This window comes from Lemur catta, chromosome 12 (assembly GCF_020740605.2).
Source record: "Lemur catta isolate mLemCat1 chromosome 12, mLemCat1.pri, whole genome shotgun sequence".
Taxonomy (NCBI): domain Eukaryota; kingdom Metazoa; phylum Chordata; class Mammalia; order Primates; family Lemuridae; genus Lemur; species Lemur catta.
The window spans coordinates 41537329-41556513 of NC_059139.1; the positions used below are offsets into that span (position 1 = coordinate 41537329).

Sequence of the window (19185 nt, forward strand, 5' to 3'; positions counted from 1 at the left end):
TTTCTGTATTTTATTTCATTCATGCATCACACTCTATGAGGTGGGCGTTAATTATTCACATTCTATGCAAGACAAAACCAACTCGGAGGTTAAGTGACTTATTCAATCTCAGAGAGCTAGAAAAGATGGGGACAGAATTTGAAACTAAGTGTATCTGACTTCAAAATTTACATTCTTTTCATTGTTTACATTTCCTTCACACTTCAGCTTACTAAAATATGAACTAATAGGTTCTTATGGAATAATACATTATAGATTTAAATTAGATAGATGTTTTGAGTCATATCTAAGCTGCATCTTAAATATTAAGAAACCAAAAATTGACTATGAATTTAATATAAGGGATAATCATAGATTGGAAAACAGGGTTTTAATAGTAAAGAAAGAGCATAATCTAGCTATTGGGAAGGAAAAGAACACAGGACTTTGAAACCAGAAAAACCTAGAATTAAAACCGAGTCTTATCACTTTTGCTACTACTTGTATTATATTACCACTTGATATGTATATATTATTTGGGGCATTTTGATAATATTGTAGTGATGAATCCCAACCCTCATAGTGTGAATATATAATCTTTTTAATTCCATATCCATTCTGACTTTTTGGTGTTAGGGAGATAAGAAATATTTATCCTTCAAAATTACAGAAATACCTACTTCCTCTATGAAGCTACCAAGAGCCTCCCAAGCACAGCTAATCATTCCTTTCCTATCATAGCAAATTTTAACTTAGTGTTTTAGTGACACTCATATATTGCTATAAGTATTAATCTCTTCCCTACTGGATTGTGAATTATTAAAGAGAAGGAATGTGTTTTGCCCAGCTTTGTAAATGCAGTGTCTTCCTCATAATAAGAGCTCTGTATACAACACACAGGGCAAACACTCTGTGCATAATGGGTGTTAGGGGATTTTTGTTTTTTTCAGGTACAGCAAATCAGTTTATTGACCAACAAAGTGCTGTAAAAAAAAATTTTTTAACTTTTTTGGTGTTCATTTTAACTTCTGGTGATTCAAATAAGTTTTCCTAAAAGCACTTTTTTCTTACTAGTTTCCTCATCTATGAAAATGTTATTGCCTATCTCTACGCACACACACAAAAACATCTATACATCTTACTAGATTTTTGTAGAATTAATGAGAAAATTCATGTAGTACCTCTACCCTGGTTTCTGAAATAGTGGGCATTTCAAATGTTTGTTAGGAAGATAGAGACATACAAAATTTAATATCATAAAGTCAATATGACTTAAAAAGTCAAATTAAAATTTAAACAAGTATTTTAAAATATGGAGCCAACTATATAAGCGGGCAAAAAAGCTAAAGAGGTAAAAGTAGCCATGAGTGGTGGTAGAGTAGGAGACTATTTTTCATTATGGGCCTTTTGATTATTTTTTAAAAAGCAGTGTACATATTTTCATTAATTTTTTTTAAAACTTAACATGTTTAAGCTGAACTAATATTGTCTATTATAAGCAGAAGCAGTCTTTTCAATAATACAGTGAGAAAACCTAAATAGTATTTACATCTTGTTAATCTTGTCAGTCATTTTCTAAGTCATCTGCATGGTAAAGCAACACAGATTAAATATCAAAAGCACTAGACCAGAATCAGTTGTCTTTTTCTTTCCTGTAGAGTACCTAACAGAAATAGCCACAAGATTAGACACAAATATCTGGAAGTCTCCCAGAAGAATGGCAAAGCTGTTAACAGATCAGCACCAGGGAGCCAGTGTTCAGTGATAGAACCAGAAAGCCAACATGTAGATTGGCAGATCAGTCTGGGGCCATTTTAAGCTCTACAAGGTGCCATCTCCTTTCATTTTCCGGATTCTGTCTTTTTTTTTTTTTTTTTTTTTTTGAGACAGAGTCTCACTTTGTTGCCCGGGCTAGAGTGAGTGCCGTGGCATCAGCCTAGCTCACAGCAACCTCAGACTCCTGGGCTTAAGCGATCCTACTGCCTCAGCCTCCCGAGTAGCTGGGACTACAGGCATGAGCCACCATGCCCGGCTAATTTTTTTGTATATATATTTTTTTAGTTGGCCAGATAATTTCTTTCTATTTTTGGTAGAGACGGGGTCTCACTCTTGCTCAGGCTGGTCTCGAACTCCTGACCTCGAGCGATCCACCCGCCTCGGCCTCCCAGAGCTAGGATTACAGGCGTGAGCCACCGCGCCCGGCCTCGGATTCTGTCTTAAGTGAAATAAAAATGGTATAATAGCTTTATAGCTCTCTTTCTGGCTTTTATTCTCCTGGACACCCAGAAAATAAATTTACTGGCAGTAGTGGAAGAAATATCACAGTCCTTCTTTGTGAAATGAACAAGATTTATTCCTGTTCTTCTAATTTTTCTAGCAGTGAAAGGACTATGGATCTGGTTTTGGAAATGTGCAATACCAATTCTATCCACTGGTGTGGGATTTCAGGAAGACAGCTTGGAAAGCTGCATCCAAGTTCTTCTCTCTGCCTTGCCCTTACGCTACTGTCTTCAGTACAGGGACTGCAAGTATGCTTCTTTTCAAAAATTCCAATATATGAGCACTGTTAACTTGTAGTAATTTATTATGACCATATTTTCCCTGAATGAATGAAAATTGAGTCCTTTATCTTTCTCTCAATAGAGCATCTCTGGCTTAAGACTAACAGACACATTCTTAAAGAGAACATACGAATATGATGACATCGCACAAGTCTGTGTGGTATCTTCGGCCATTCAAGTGGAAAGCTGAAGAAAATTTCCAATGTTACAGTTTTCATTTAGTTTTGCAGAACTGCTTTCTGTATCTTTGTCACCTTTGTAAAACGATCAAGTCAACAAAAATAAATATATATTATTTAAATTCCTGTCCTGTAAAACAGTTAAACTATTAAATATTTGTTTTGAAAAAAACTGTCTACTGATTTTATCTTATGTTCTAAATGAACATTTGTATATTTTCTACGCATATTATCTTGTTTCATTTGAGATGACTATTTAGACCATTTGTCTCTAGCAAGTATCTAGAATAGGGGTCAGCAAACTTTATGTAAAGGACAAGATACTAAATATTTTAGGCTTTGCAGGCCATATGGTTTCTGTCACAAATACTGAACTCTGCCACTGTAATGCAAGAGCAGGACAGTAGGCAAAAAAGTACAGCGGCGCTTACAAAAGCAGGCAGCTGGCTGGATTTGGCTTGCTGGCCATAGTTTGCTGACCTCAATCTAGAAGATACAGTTGTTTCTTAGAACTTCAGAATTCTCATAATACTTTGTTTAGAAATATTTCAGTTAACTCCAGGTTTTTTTCCTAGCTCCTCAGTCAACAGGAGTTTGTTTAAAATAACAGGGGTAGTCCTATAATCTGTTATTTTGCTAACACAGTATAAGCTTTTCTAGTTGTTTTCAAAATTACTGTATTGATATGTGTCTGTGTTTGTATATACGTACAAACACACACATCTCACTTTGAGGTACTGAACAGCAGATCAGAATTGGTTTTATTTCTTAGGTTGTCGATGATTCCATTAACTTTTAACTAAGAAGTCTAAGAATTTTCTAAGCCCAAAATTCCTGGGCTTTTTTCCCATTGAAAAATAAGCCACTTATTTTGGTAAGGTATATTTAAAGAATTCCTAGCTTCTGATATTTGATCTTTTTTCTAAAAAAAACTATTAAATAATCCCCTAAGAATGTGAATGGCATTTGATTTTGAACTCCACATCATGTATTATAAAACTTTATCTTCATGTAATCACATTTGTTCACCTAGGCCATGAACAAAGCAGTTAGAAAGTTAACAGAGTTGTAAACAACTTTGCAACATGAATGTAACAAAAAGTTTCAATATTTTGTCAGGAAAACAAAAGCTTATGTTGTTAAATAAAAGCTATCCTATTTTGGTAAATTGAAATTCAAGAATGTGTGTGTGTATATATATATATTAGTAATAATTTCTTAAGTATAAGAGTGTATTAAGTCAAATACAAAAATTGGTTTATATTAGATGCATAATTATTTATTGCCATGACAAACTGGTTCAAAATAAAAGCTACATTCAGAAGATTTGCACCTCAAAATGGAATAATAATGAATGAAATGTTTGTGCAAAATAAAGTGCAAGCAGTGTAAAATTGAGGTCTGTCTTTCTTTCAGAATGATTAAGATTGATTAAATGATGAAATAAGACTTTATAGCCACTACACTGGGTACTTGGATTGTTTTTCAAGTATCATCTCATGACCGAACCTTCTGTTTCAATGTGTTTCACATCTTAAAAGTAACATGATGGTCACTTGGAATCTGCTATATACTTTGATTTAATTACAGTCTTCTGTTTATAAGCGATAGCCTAGTCACATACTCATACTTTTAAGTAAGGGCTAGATAATGCCACCTCAGAAAGGAAGAATCTGTTTAAACTATATAAAATTAGATAAACAAGTTGGTCCATTAAATGAGAATGTGATTTGCATATAAAGGACATGTTCAGTTTTACATAGCATCATAACAACTATAGCTACTACAGTGAAATGTGGTTACTGGAAGTCAAGCATTTTGTAGAATGCTTAAAGATTTAATGCTCTCTTGTTTCTCTAGTTAGACAGCAACTATATTTTCCAGACAGGCAAGAAAATATATGAGGCATTCCTTATAATTTTAAAAGTAGCTAGCACAATCCAACCATGCAAAACTGTCTTGAAATAGCTTTCAATGCAATGATTCCAAAGTGATCATGGTATTTGAAGAGCAAAAATGCCTTAAATAGAATGGAATTTCAGGTAAGTGGAAATCTACATTGAATTTATTGTAAGTGGTATATTAGCTAAGAAACATTAGAAAAATGAAATGGAAGAAATATACCAATTCCCATTATTTCATGTAAAAATATAGCTAACTATAGATATTAGCACATGAAGACATTGTTTTAAAGTGTTTTTTCTTATGTCTTTGTCTGATTTTATCAGGGTAATACTGCCCAAATAAAATGAGTTAGGAAGTATTTCCTCTTCTGTTTTCTGGAAGAGATTGTATAGAATTGATATTATTTCTCTCATAAGTGTCTGGTAAAATTCACCACTGAAGTTTTCTGAGCCTGTAATTTTCTTTTCTGGGAGTATTTTAACTACAAATTCAATTTCCTCAATAAATACAGGTCTATTCAGGTTATTTGTTTCTTCAGTGAGCTTTGTTGGTCTGTATCTTATAAGGAATTGTTGGTCTAAGTAGCTAAATATATAGATCTAGAGTTGGTCTTAGTGTTTTCTAATTATCCTTTTAATATCTACTGGGTCTGTACTGTATCCCCCTCTTTTATTTCTGATACTGTTAACTTGTATTTTCTGTTTTCCTAGTAAGGCTTATCATCTACTGATCTGAAAGCATTTTTAATGCACTCAAGATAGTTATGCTAGAAACTTTAACTTCTTATTCAATACTGGATAAGAATGACTAATTTTAACTAAGAATCTACTTTGCCTTTTTTTTTTAAATCACAGTCATAACTTCTATGTGATTAGTAGTTGTCCTTCATTCTGTATCACACTTGAACACTAGGGGCTGATTCTAACTTCATGAAAAATTAAGTTGGGTTAGATGGAATATTGGAGATTTAATCTCAGAGGGTCTAAGGTTTAAGTCCTGATCTTCTCTGGCCAGAACTATGGGTTCGTATAGATCTTTATTTTAGCCTTAGCCCAGGGGCTTAGTATTTGCTGGTCTAAGTGAGAAACCTCTAACCTGGTGTTGCTCTAAATTAGAGTCTTGAACCTACATCAGAACCACCCGATGTGCTGTTTAACATGGCATTTCTAGGCCTTATTGTAGGAGCTACTAAACAAAATTGAAGGTGTGGCCCTGAATCTACATTTTTAATGAATTCCCCAGGTGATTCTTAAAGTGAAATTATATAACCACTGTTTTCTATTGTCATGAAGAGAAAAAGAAAAAGTTGGTTTTTAAACTTCTAAATACCAAATAATTAGCCTTTAGAGGAGAACAGTTATAGTAAAGGCCTGTTCATTACCGCTATTACTGACTTAATTTTATATTACTTTTTTAGTTTTCCCTCATGATACTTGTGAAATCATTTACATGTGAAGCCCTACTTCACTAATTTCATGATTAACAAACAAAAAATTCCAGTTGGAACTGAACTGTTTCATCCATCACTGTAATTAATACCTAATGCCACTTCTCTTAACTTCTAATATGGCATTTAATTCATAATAAAATATGTAAATCTCCTGTTATGTTTAAATTGCATCAAATTTAAATTATGTTAAGCATAAGACTGACATGCCAAGCCAAATTATTGCAGAGAATTACATGAACAAGCAATGTTAGTGACAGATGTGTTTTGTTATCTATCAAATAATTACTAAATTTTTAAAAACTCGGTGTTTGTGGGCACATAATTAAATGCCACTTAGAAAATCCTTAAGGCCAACCCTCTGGCTTATTTAAATATAGGTGTATTTGATAGTTTCCAAGGTAAGGTTACCACTGGGGAAATTGTGATAATTAAGTCAGTTATATGACTGATCTAACCAGTGCTATTAAGGATTTCTAAATGTATCTTATTATGTACTTAGCATAAGTGGCCACGCTAACGTTATCCATACCAAACTGCAGACGAGTTAAGATCTATGCAGAAAACCTGAGCATCCTACCTTCGCTTTCTATACATTCACATTATCTATTTTTTCTTTTTAAAACATCCATTGCACTGAATGCTACTTTCTACCAGCTCTTAAGATTCCCTGTCATTCATCAGAACAGCATGAAAGACAATATTGGCTCCCATGTTATGTATTCATTACTGATAGCACTTACCAAAGCTAAACCTAGATAACAAATGTCTTCTCTCTTGAAAAGCTGCTCAATGGCAAGTATCTTTCTTCTAAACCAGCATGGGAAACCTTTCTTTTGGTCATCTCCCTGCTCAGAAAACTTTGCTTCAAGGAATTCAGAACTAAAGAACTCACCAATAAGCAGCCCTACTGTTCAATAAATATACTCTGCTATTAAGTCTAATATACAAATATGATAAAAGTTTGAAAATGGAACCTTGTTCCAGTGCTATATTGGCACTTAACATGGCTATTCATCATTCATTTCCAAAGAAGTCATGTTATGCTCAAGTCTTTCAAAGATCAGATATGGTGTTCTGTTTGTTGTTTTTGTTTGGGGGTTAGGGGATACTATCTACAGGGAATACTTCAGAGCCAGAAACCATTTGCATTCTGGGCTAAGGTCCCTGGTCAAATCAGGAATGCTCGTCAGTGCTGCTGCTGAATGATCTGCTCCGGATGTGATTTCTCAGTTGCTCTATAAGTTCAGGATTCTGTTGTTGTATCTGCTGAGCAAACTGCTGTCCCCTGTAGTAAAGAAGCAAAGTAGTATGAACAGGGAATTGCCAGTCACGTAGGACCCACACAAAAAGAACTGTAGAAAATATAGGAACTACCCAGAGGGGGCTTTTTCTATAAAAATAAGTTTTAGAACCACAACTTTAGTATCTGCAAGTTTACCAGTGCCTCCATATAGCATTATTACATTGCAATGTTCTTCATAAGAAACAAAACACCCGAACTAAGAAATGATTGCCTGAATTAGGTGAAATCTACCCATCTAGTGCTTAATCACAAATAAACAAAGGGCTAAAACAATATGCTTTTATTGTATGTGCTCAAACACAATGCTTTTGTAGTTAAGTCTTAATAATCTTTCATATGACATGCCAGTTTGGGATGCTTACAAAGGTTACCTAACAACTGATTTTCAAAATGCAAACAAGTTTAACTCAAATTCCTGAGTGTGGGACCCTCAATTGCAAGTGTTAGACATCACTATAACCATGCCACTTAAAGATAATTCTAAAAATGCAATATTCTAAGTGGTTACATGGTCCTGATCACAAACAACAAATGGTACTTATGGCTTCATACAAAATTTCCAGTGACAACATCAGACACATTCAAAAAACAAAGTATCTTCAGTAATCTGGATGGAAGAGAAGGTAATGTGCTCAAGTAAAAGATAAAAGGATTTTCTTTAAGTGTTGACAAGCACTAAAAAAGTTTGAATAGTTTCCTAAATTGTCTGAACATTAAAATATGTAACATGATTTTAAAATATATATGTACATCTAAATTAATATAGATTTTAAGTAGACAACTGACTTTTGTCTGCACCCCTGAGTAGTTACTCAAGTCTGCTGAAAAACTTTTCCTTGGATCTTCATTGGGAAAAATGGGGGATTAACTGCTTTATACATGAGATCACAATATATTTAGGCATGTGATTTTTAAAGTTTCTCTCCACGCGCTCGAAAATACCAGGTTACCAATCCTTAAGACCTTCTGTACATAAAGATGATAGTATTGACATCCCCACTTAAGAAACTGAGGACTCTAATTTCATACTAACAACATAATCAAGTAACAAAAAATTAGGCTGCAAATCAAAAGACTACATGTGGACGTAGTTTTTCCATGGATGCTCTAACACCCTTAGTAAGTCACCAACCTGTACATCAGTTTCTTTAGCTATTGCATAGGGATGCAAATTACCTATTATTCTAATATCTCCCTCACCTGCCTTATTAAGATGGCAGCAAAAAAAAAAAAAAAGCATATTGAATACATAATTACGTTTCTCAAGAGACAGAGCTGGCCAGACAACCCAGGTCTGGATTCCTTCCCTTCAGTCTGGTAAGTGATTTGAATCTATGAACTACTTTAAGATTTAGTAACTTTAAGGAGGCTAATGAGCCCTGGTCCTTTACCTTAGAGACAAACTGTAAAATATACATTTCCACTATTTCAGTTTTTAAAAAATACTTACGCTTGGATGAGGCTTGACAGGTCAGTTAGGCCCCCAACTCCAGCAGCAGGTCCGCCAATGGCATTTGTCATCATTCCTGACATTCTAGAGTATGCAAGAGACATATCACTGGGACTGGCATATATTCATAATAAATACGATAATTAGCCAAGGAAAAGTAAGTAAAATATACTCACATTATATAAGAAGTTAGGCCAAATGTGTGTGGCTTTAACTTTAAAATGACTGACATTCAGGGTAGTTTTATCATTTTTGAGCTAATGTGGTCAAATTAGAACCCTGGCAAGTAGGAGGGGGTAATGTAATAAGTTCCTTCTATATACTTACAGCTGTTGAACTTGAGGGTTCTGCATTAAACTTGCTGCCTGGAATTGAGAAATAGCACCTCCCATTAAAGGTGGTTAATATTCAGGGATTTTTAACAAATATTTTTTTAATAGAGGAATGAAAGCTAAACCATGTATGTACTAACATTTTTGTAGAGTTTTAGTGTCCTATACAGAGTAAATGGGAATGTAAAAAAGAGGACCTACTAGAAAAAGTGGCAATAAAAAGACTTTGCAAGGATAAAGAGATTACAAAACACTATAAATTAAAGTTATTGACAGCAGTTTACTTATTACTACTGATCAGATCAATTAAGCTAAAAGGAAAAATAGAAACTTTATAGTTAAAGAATCTCTAACACTTGAGAGGGTCCACTCTAAAAGAGTACTCTTAAGAGATGTGACTTTGCTCCATGGGCCCAGTAGTTTCAATCCTTCCTGTGCTTACAGTTGGGTGAGTAATGATATGCACATACACTTTTAAAACTTCCTCTTGAAAGCATACCTGTTGTTTTTTTTTTTTTACCTCAAATTGGTACTGTCAACAATATCCCTATAAAATTTGAATTTAGTCTCAATCTTTGCAGACAGTACTTAGTTTTTATTTGCTGACCCTAAATGAGGTGTTGAGCAGAACCACCACTTTCTTTTATTACCAGAAACATAATTGTTTGACTTGCAAATAGTTCAATAACTTTCCTCAAGTCTCAGTCCAGATTGGTGCCTCTCAGCCAACCCATGAGTACTATAGGCATTACATAGGAAAAGCAGGATTCATGAGCTGTAAACACAAAGCATTTTATTTCACAATCCCTTTAAACCTGTTTTATGAAAGTAGTTCTTCCCCTTCTCCCAGAATCTAGGACCTAGAAGAAGTTTAGAACAGATTCTATGACTTCTCCGGTCACTTCCTGTCACTGTAAATTATAAAATGACCTCCAGTTCAGTAATTAATGTCTCAGTGTAACAACCAAATATATAAAAGTTCATTTACAGGTAAAACGTTTCCTCTCCCCAGCATGGGCATGCTAACAGATTGGCCAGTTGCAAGTGGCTGCTCTTTTTCCTATAGTGCTTCTACTCTTCTTTCCCCAGCTTCCTGACCTAGAGTTCTGGCCCTCCAGGGTCAGGGTTACATGGAGGGAAGAGAGGTGAAGGGAGCACGTGAGTTCTTTTTTGATGAGTGGTACTATCTTACTGGTTTGCCATTGGTGCTCTTTGGGTTTGCAAAGTATTTAAAAGTACCCTGGTTCTCTCAGGGGGCACTTTATGAGGCACTTCTTGCATCCCCATCCCCCTGGGGATTTCCCATCTATTCTCTCTGAAGGGTAATTTACCCTCTGGATGAATGTTAGGACTTTCCCTTCAATCTCTGGTTCTTAGCAGTCCTCCAGAGACTCTCTGTGTTGGGGTCCTGTCACCTTCCAGGAAGCCTTGAGCATATTTAGACAAACTATCTCACCAGTGTGTGTGCTCACCTTGGTCCACAGGAAACACACTTCTGCTCCACTGTTATCAATTTATAACTACCCAAACCACACAGCTAATTCGGCCACTGGCTTCTTTAACTGGCAAGCCAGATACCAGTTCACTGGCTTCCCTACTGAAGGCCAAACAGAAAGCTCTCTGAGTGAACCAAAAGAACCCCTTCTCAGTGGGCTTGAGATGAGAGCAGGCCTCCCTACTTCCTTCAGACATGGAGCACTGAAACTTCAATAGCTCTCTCTAAAAAAAAATCCTTCTTTAATCTCTGTCAAGCTGATCCTTTTTAAGTGTCACAAAACATGTTTTTAACCTGAGATTTCTGGAAATGGGGAACCATGTTTAAAAATGTCACAAAACCTACCAAAAAAACCATATATTTGCTAGCATGTAGGTAGGAAGACTGACTCAAATTTGATGAGTGGGATGGCAATCCTACCAATTGTTCAAAAACCTTCTTTATTCCACTGGGAATGAGTCATCTGTGCAATCTGTGCATTTCAGTCCAACTGAAGATTTAATGAATGCAAGGCACATTTTTGAAAGAAACAAAGATGCATAAGAACTGATTCCTGCCTTCCAAGGACATACCATGTGGTAGAATAGTTTTCATCCAAAGTATACAGTCTCTACATGGCCAGGTAACATCTTAGGCCCACTAAATCAAAGTTACCACCTATTGGACCAGAGCATGTATCCTTTCAAAAGCCCACTAAGTTATTTTGTTGGTTTGAAGAATAGAGTACGTATTTATGAGACAAAGAAACATATTAAAAGACAAAGAAACACTTAAGATAGAAAACAAGACAGACAATGCTGAGAGACCAGCTTAGGGAACCATGATGGCCAAACACTCAGACCTCAATTGTTAGATATGTTCCTAGGACCACTTTTATGTAAGAGAGTAGTTTTTAACCTTTCACATATTTTCAGGCCCCTGTACCAATCTGATGAAAAATATGGTTCTCTCCCTAGAAAAAATGTACATATACACAGCTAAACAAATTTTTATATATGTGATTTTGGGAAGATCCATGGGCTTTCCCACAAAGGTACACGGACAGGTTAAGAACCCTGCCATAGCCTTGCATCAACACTCTAATATGCCCACCACCACAAAACCTCTCATATTTGTTTCCAAAGTTTTGGAACTACATAGCTCGATGAAAAATAGAGCCAGAAGAGCAGAAAAGAAAATATACTCACCATACTAATGAAGGCTGGATTATTTATCAAGCTAGCCATGTCAAAGCTCAATCCAGTTCCTGTCTATAAAACAATTATATCTGAGAATCAGACCAACCACTACAATTTCATTATAATAAATTATGAGTGACAGAAAATATTTCACTCATTTGGCATTAACAACTTACAGGACTAGATACCTCTCTTAACTTCTGTTCTGCTATTTTCAGATTGGATTTATAGGAATCATTTTCAGGATCAAGATCTAATGCCTTTTGATAACTTGTGACTGCTTCTTCAAATTTATTCATGGCAGTGAGGGCCAGCCTGAAAGGAATACAGAGTAGAAGATATATGATTAAAGAACATCAGAACATCACAAACAGTCAAACGTCTCTGTTGGTACTCAGTTCTAATCCAGATGGCACTTAATTTATTCATTGTATTATGGTTCACAGGAGTATCACTAAATTCCCTCTAATTCCAAGATTCTGTAAATCGGAACTCTCTCCATCCTACTTACTGACAACCTTGGCTGTCTTGTGAATCAAGAGCTTAATGCTTAGAGATCAACCTTACCTACCCTTCCATTTTTTAAGCCTAATATGTGAAATAATTTGCTGTATGAATGCCTAGAGTGAGCTCCACAAAGATGTGAGCTGACTAACAAGCCTGTGGTCATGTAAATCTCTGATGCAGCCTGAGCAAGGCAGCTAGACCCTGTGTCTACAAAAAATAGAAAAATTAGCCGGGCATGGTAGCGTGTGCCTGTAGGACCAGTTACTCGGGAGGTTGAGCCAGAAGGATGGCTTGAGCCACGGTACCCAGCCTGAGATACTATTTTTGATACTGAGGATTTTACAATGAAAAAGATAAAGTTCCTGACTTTAAGACAATTTCATTCTACCTGGGGAAGAAAAGCAACAAACATGCAAATTAAAAGAGCAATATTAAAGGGAATGAATAGGAAAGCTGTTCACAACTGGCCACACTGAAAAGACCTGAGACATATGAAGAAAGCAGCCATATGGAAATCACGAGAGGAGCCTTCTAATAGAAGCAGAGGTACACACAAAGGCTCTGAGAAGGACACAAGCTTGGTATGCTTAAGGTACACAACAAAGGCTGATGAGGAGAGAACATAGAAAACAAAGTGTGGAGAGATGATGTCAGAGAACAGTTAGGTATCAGATCATATAGGACCATTGTTTGGAGTTTGGACTTTATTTTGGCTACAATAAAGTAACATGATCTGCCTGGGTGTGGTGGCTCATGTCTGGAATCCCAGCACTTTGGAAGGCCAAGGCAGAAGGATTGCTTGAGATAAGGCGTTCGAGACCAGCCTGGGAAACACAGTAAGACCCCATCTCTACAAAAAATTTTAAAACTTAGCCAGGCACAGTGGTGCATGCCTGTAGTCCCGGCAACTACAGAAGCTGAGGCAAGAAGATCACTTGAGCCCAGAAGTTAGAGGCTGCAGTGAGCTATGATGAGGCCACTGCACTCTAGCCTGAGTGACAGAGTGAGACCTTGTCTCTTAAAATAAAAAAAAAAAAGGAACACAATCTGATTGATGCTTTAGAAATATCACTCTGGCTTCTATATAGAGGATTGACATGGGCGGCGGGTGGAGTGGAGGCAGGGAGACCACTCAGGAAGCTAGCGCCTAGGTAAGAGAAGTAGTTTGGACTAGGGTGACGAGCAAGATAGCAATCGACACTTGGATTCACAATATACATGGACACTAGAATTAACAGGACTTGCTGATATAAGCACTTGTGCCAGGCATAATGAGAATGAAAGATGACTTCTATGCTTTTGACGTGAGTACTGGGCAGAAGAATGACAGTACAATTTACTGAGATGGGAAAGATTTAAGAAGGAAAGAAGAGTTCTGTTTGAGACTTGTTAAGTTTAAAATGCCTATTAAACATCTAAACATGGAGATGAGAAATAGTTAAATATATAAGTATGGATTCAAACATAAACTTAAGAGATCCAATAACAGTTATAGTTGATTCTCAGTCACAGCAGTTATGTTCTACAAAGTCACCATGAACACCAAAATAACAAATACTGAAAAATTGTTCCTAGGGGAAATACAGGGTTAGGTTCCTGTGAACCTCTGGTCACATTTTCATCAACCAATCAATATATAACCTTGTTTTATGTGTGTTTCTAAGAAACCTTATTTAATGTACATATTCTTCTTTTTTTTTTTTGAGACAGAGTCTTGCTCTATTGTCCAGGCTAGAGTACTGTGGTGTCAGCCTAGCTCTCAGCAACCTCAAATTCCTGGGCTCAAGCAATCCTCCTGTCTCACTCTCCCAATTAGCTGGGACTACAGGCACATACCACCACATCTGGCTAATTTTTATTTTTAGTAGTGAGAGGGTTTCACTCTTGCTCAGGCTGGTCTCTAACTTCTGAGCTCAGGTGATCCTCCTGCCTCAGCCTTCCAGAGTGCTAGAATTATAGGCATGAGCCACCACACCCAGCCTAATGCACAGTTTTGATTCATTAGCATTGAACTCATGCCAATGGCACTGACTCCAGCCTGAATGAAACTTATTTCACACATCTATTTTCTCCATAAGGCACTTTACAGCCTTTTTGAACTTATGAACACTAAACAACACTTTAGCCTATATTTGGGGGCCACTGTAAACAGCAAAATCACAAACAAAAGCCACAAAATACAAACATATAGCAATAAATAGACCTCCAGCATGAGAGCTAAAACAAAAAGGCAGAGCATTGCCTAATTCAACCTCAGCTGAGATCTTGCACATCAGGGGACTCAAATTTTTCACTATTTGTGCAAGCCCATGAAATGCTGAGGTCTGATGGCAGGAGAATATGGATGTCCCAACTTAAGCAGAGAGAGTGAATTCCCCCTTCCTCCACCTATTTGTTCTATTCGGGCCCTCAAAGGATCAGATGGTGCCCATCCACATTGGTGAGCGTGATCCTCTTTACTCAGTCTACAGATTCAAAAGCTAATCGCTCCTGGAAACACCTTCACAGACACATCCAGAAATAATGTTTTACTTGCTATCTGGGCATCCTGTAACCCAGTCAAGTTGACAAAAATTAGCCACCACACTGACACAGACAAAAGCCTAACTGGAGTGAGCTGAAGAGAGAATGAGAGGATGGAGTCAAGACAGCAAGTGAAGGCCGGGCGTGGTGGCTCACGCCTGTAATCCTAGCCCTCTGGGAGGCCGAGGCGGGTGGATCGCTCGAGGTCAGGAGTTCGAGACCAGCCTGAGCGAGAGCGAGACCCCGTCTCTACTAAAAATAGAAAGAAATTATCTGGACAACTAAAAATATATATAGAAAAAATTAGCCGGGCATGGTGGCACATGCCTGTAGTCCCAGATACTCGGGAGGCTGAGGCAGGAGGATTGCTTGAGCCCAGGAGTTTGAGGTTGCTGTGAGCTAGGCTGATGCCACGGCACTCACTCTAGCCAGGGCAACAAAGTGAGACTCTGTCTCAAAAAAAAAAAAAAAAAAAAAAGACAGCAAGTGAAGACAACCATGAGGGGCTTTGCAGAGGAAGAACTGTGAAATGAGATGGGAGCTGGAGGGAAACACTGGGTAGAAGGATGGTTCCAATGAATGACTTTCTTACGACCTTTTTGCGTGTTAGCCATTATCATCTATTAGAGATGGAAAAACTACAGTATGGAAGATAAAGGGGATAATAACAATTGTAAAGTCCTGAAGGAAAAAGGCATTCTGTGTAGACACAAATGCAGGTAGACTGGTAGATTTGGAAGTAGGAAGATGAGTTACTTTTTTTCAAAATGCATCTATTTTCTCAATTAAGTGTAAGGCAATGTCCTCATCTGAGAGTCACCATGGAGAGGGTAGCGAAATTCTGAAGGGAGAGGAGGAGGTGTGAAACAGTCACATCAGAGAGTAGAAAGGTGAGTGTAAAAGGAAGTGTAGTAGACTTGTCTGACAACGTTAAGTGCTCATCTGAGGTTTGTGGTCATGGACATGAAATGAATCTCCTAAGAGGGTTGTATGATTTCTCCAACAACCAAATCAGTCATCAAACAACTAATCATCTCACTTCCAAATCACAGAAATTGCAGTCATTTCCTCTCTTATGTTTTGTTTATCTTTTTATTAGTTCAGAGGGTGCAATATTAGGCAGGAAATTCAAAACCAAGCCATTAAGAACAGTATCTTCAATACTACTTTGTACGACTTTGAACATTCTCCCAGAACTTACCCCATTCTCCCATATGCCTTGCTGTACTTTGAATCAATTGCTATTGCTTTTTCACAATCCTTTATTGCATCTGTATAGTGACCTAATTTGCTCTGAGCAGCAGCCCTAAGAGAAAGAAAAGAGATTTTTATTATAAGCAGCTTTCAAGGCATGAATTTACATTTCCAGGTACTAATGAAATTACATTTTCCTTGTCCCAGCTTGTAGATCATTCCCAGTAAAGTTCTAAGCAAACTAAGATAATTATACAATCAAATGGAAAAGAAAAAAAGCTTAGAAACTTCTGTTCAGACAAAAAAACAATATGCAGGCTGCCTTTCACTGTTTGCTTTGCTGTAGAAAAGACAAATATGCAAGTCATACAACTAATCTACCGCCTTACTACCTTTCTAATTTGCCCAAACTGAAAACTGAACACACCAGGACATCTGGGCTTCCAAGGAGGCACACAGAGTGACTGCCATGAGTGACTACACAGAGTGCTGTGCTGCTAACTGACCACTTTCACAGAAGGGTTCATGTACAAGTAATGTTCCAGTCCTCTGGCACTTTCTCCCATTCCATTCATTTCTGAGGCAGACTAAACTTTACTTCTTTCAGTCTTCCAGAAGTCCTCATAAACTTGCTGCTCAGAAAAAGGTCGAAAAAGCCAACTTTGGAAAAAGAACATTTGCATAGACTGAAATCTCTGTAATTGTGACCTCTCCTCAATAAGGCTTCCATTATTGGGAATAAGAAGAATTAACTCAGAGGAGAAACTGGAAAGGAGAAAAGCAGCTCCAAGGTGGATGCTCAGAAGACAATGTGGGTGCCAGCAACCAGGAAACAACAGACGGCTCTTGGATCAGGGCTGAGGGCTCATGTCTTGCAACCACAAAGTGGAATGCTATGCTGCATGCAGCCCCTCTGCCTCAAACACTGTAACTCCAAGACATGGCACCCTTTCTATTAATAAAGGTAAGGAAGCACTTTCTGGAAAACATTGCTTGTGAGCCCAGAGATTGACTTAGGCTCCTTCATGTTCTTGAGTCTATAGACAAAAGTCCCATGCTACCCCAAACTCTCTGACCCCTTGGTCCTCTCCCACTGCAATCTGACAAGCACTGCTCTTGCTACCCTTATTCTTGTCTCTTTACCCACATTTGTTGTTTTAACTGTCCTAAAAAAACTTTTGTTTAAACACCCAGTGAATCCTCTCTCTTCCTTGAAATTAATCAATGGTCATGTCTTTCAGGGACCTAGCTGGACTCTAACAAGCACACATGGAAACAATAAGACTGATTAAAACACCATCTATTTTCAAGTACCAGTGAAGGTCCTCCCTGATACTCTGCATTCCCTAAGTATCTTCTAATCTCCTTCTGTCCATCGAACTATAGATTAGAATTATCTAATACTACTTTCTATATCACAGCAAGTTTACTAGTGTACTCCACAAATACTGAATGCGCATAATAACAGATCGATTATTTGTTAGGTTAGGAACAGAATGTGTTATGTAAAATCAATCTTGGACAGAGCTAAAAGTAATACTGCCAATTCTGGAAGTTGACTCTGGGAATATAAACCTAGCTCACTGCTACCTCAAACTCCTGGGCTCAAGTGATCCTCCTGCCTCAGCCTCCCAAGTAGCTGGGACTACAGGTGTGCATCACCATGCCTGGCTAATTAAAAAAAATTTTTTTGTGTGTAGAGACAGGGTCGCACTATTACCCAGGCTGGTCTCCAACTCCTGGCCTCAAGCAATCCTCCCACCTTGGCCTCCCAAAGTGTTAGGATTATAGGCATGAACCACTGCACCCAGCCTGAGACAGAGTTTTTTTTAATGATTTTATTACATATTATAAGCATAGACACTGGCGGGGGCAGGGGGCTTGTCCACAAAGTGAGGATGAGATCTATACTAAGACTAGATCTTATCTCTAACTCATTAGGCAAGGCAATCCTACCTCATTCTTTCAGGCCTAGAGTCTGATCTGTCACTGATATCTCATTTCTGTAAATTTGCCATAGGTGATTTTACAGAACAGCAAATTCTCCAATCTCATTTCTTTTCTGCCAAGGGCCTGTTTTCCTAATCAGTTTATGTGCACGCCTACATGCATAGAATCATGCGTGAAGGGTAAAAGGGTTATTAATGGAAGGATAAAGGGAGGGAAGTTCTGAAAAAGGGAAGAAAGAACTATGTGGCTTAAAAAAAATACAAACATGTATACCTAAACATTTGCTAAAAGCCTTTAGGAAACTGCAAGGCAATACTTGTCTTTAGAAACCTGAATTGTGATTTTTAAAGTATAATCAGAAAATGAATCCCCTATACATAATACATAGGACTTAGCTACTCTAAGCATCTTAAATGTTATATACAAAAGTTTTCAATAATACCACATGGATTGTATTTTACATTGTTAACATACAGCTACATTCAGGATCTAATGTTAACTGCATATTTTTAATTACATTTCTTTAATTAAATTTTCTTTAATAAATGTATATTCATACCTTCTCAATACACTAATTCTCATTCTACAGGTACACATAACATTACCGTATATTAAGATTACTAGCAATTTTCAGGTGAAAAATAAAAACTTACCTGTGTGTCTAAATCTGCCTGTAAATTAAGGATGGCAACTGTTTCATCTACTTTGTACAGAGCAATTAAGGACCATTTATCTGACCTGTTAACCCTTGCTAAATTACCTCTAGCACAAAACTCTCCTAAAATGACTGGGAACAATGCTAACCAAGCATAATTATTGTTCAGATGCAAGTCCTTCAATTGAAAGTTTCCATGATGCCTCCTGCCCTCCATCCCACTACCACTCCATTCATTCTTCTCCAGATTAAATATTTTTACTTATTCATTCAACTAATACACCTATTGAGGTCCAGCTTATGCATACACATTTTTCTAAGAACATGGATACAGCAATAAGCTAAATAATATTGCTGCCCTCAACAGTGCTTAGACTGCAGTGAGGTCAGGGAGGGCCTGACAGACTATAAAAAAGAGATGCTCTGAGTCTGGCTTTGTCAACCTTTTTTCATACAGCATGACAGAGACCCTTTTCAGATTAATTATAAAAAATTTGTTTACTAAAAGATAAATATAGTTCTTT

General features: G+C 37.1%; 2 protein-coding genes across 6 annotated transcripts in view; one reads left to right on the top strand and one right to left on the bottom strand.

The window, feature by feature from the left end:
- TRAPPC13 (trafficking protein particle complex subunit 13) overlaps positions 1–4319 on the top strand; it is a 38343-nt gene extending 34024 nt beyond the window's left edge. For 2 of the 4 annotated variants that reach the window (XM_045565613.1, XM_045565615.1), the window contains 2 exons: positions 2357–2507; positions 2623–4319. In XM_045565613.1, the coding sequence (XP_045421569.1) occupies positions 2357–2507; positions 2623–2730 (259 nt within the window). In that variant the 3' untranslated portion in view covers positions 2731–4319. The remainder of the gene's footprint in view (positions 1–2356; positions 2508–2622) is intronic. The other 2 variants (XM_045565614.1, XM_045565616.1) reach the window with 1 other exon arrangement.
- Positions 4320–5241: 922 nt separating this feature from the next.
- Positions 5242–19185, bottom strand: part of SGTB (small glutamine rich tetratricopeptide repeat co-chaperone beta) — a 44737-nt gene continuing 30793 nt past the window's right edge. The window contains exons 6-11 of one of the 2 annotated variants that reach the window (XM_045565617.1): positions 16064–16168; positions 12009–12147; positions 11842–11904; positions 9155–9192; positions 8828–8911; positions 5242–7359 (exon numbers count right to left, since the gene is read on the bottom strand). In XM_045565617.1, the coding sequence (XP_045421573.1) occupies positions 7248–7359; positions 8828–8911; positions 9155–9192; positions 11842–11904; positions 12009–12147; positions 16064–16168 (541 nt within the window). In that variant the 3' untranslated portion in view covers positions 5242–7247. The remainder of the gene's footprint in view (positions 7360–8827; positions 8912–9154; positions 9193–11841; positions 11905–12008; positions 12148–16063; positions 16169–19185) is intronic. The other variant, XM_045565618.1, reaches the window with a different exon arrangement.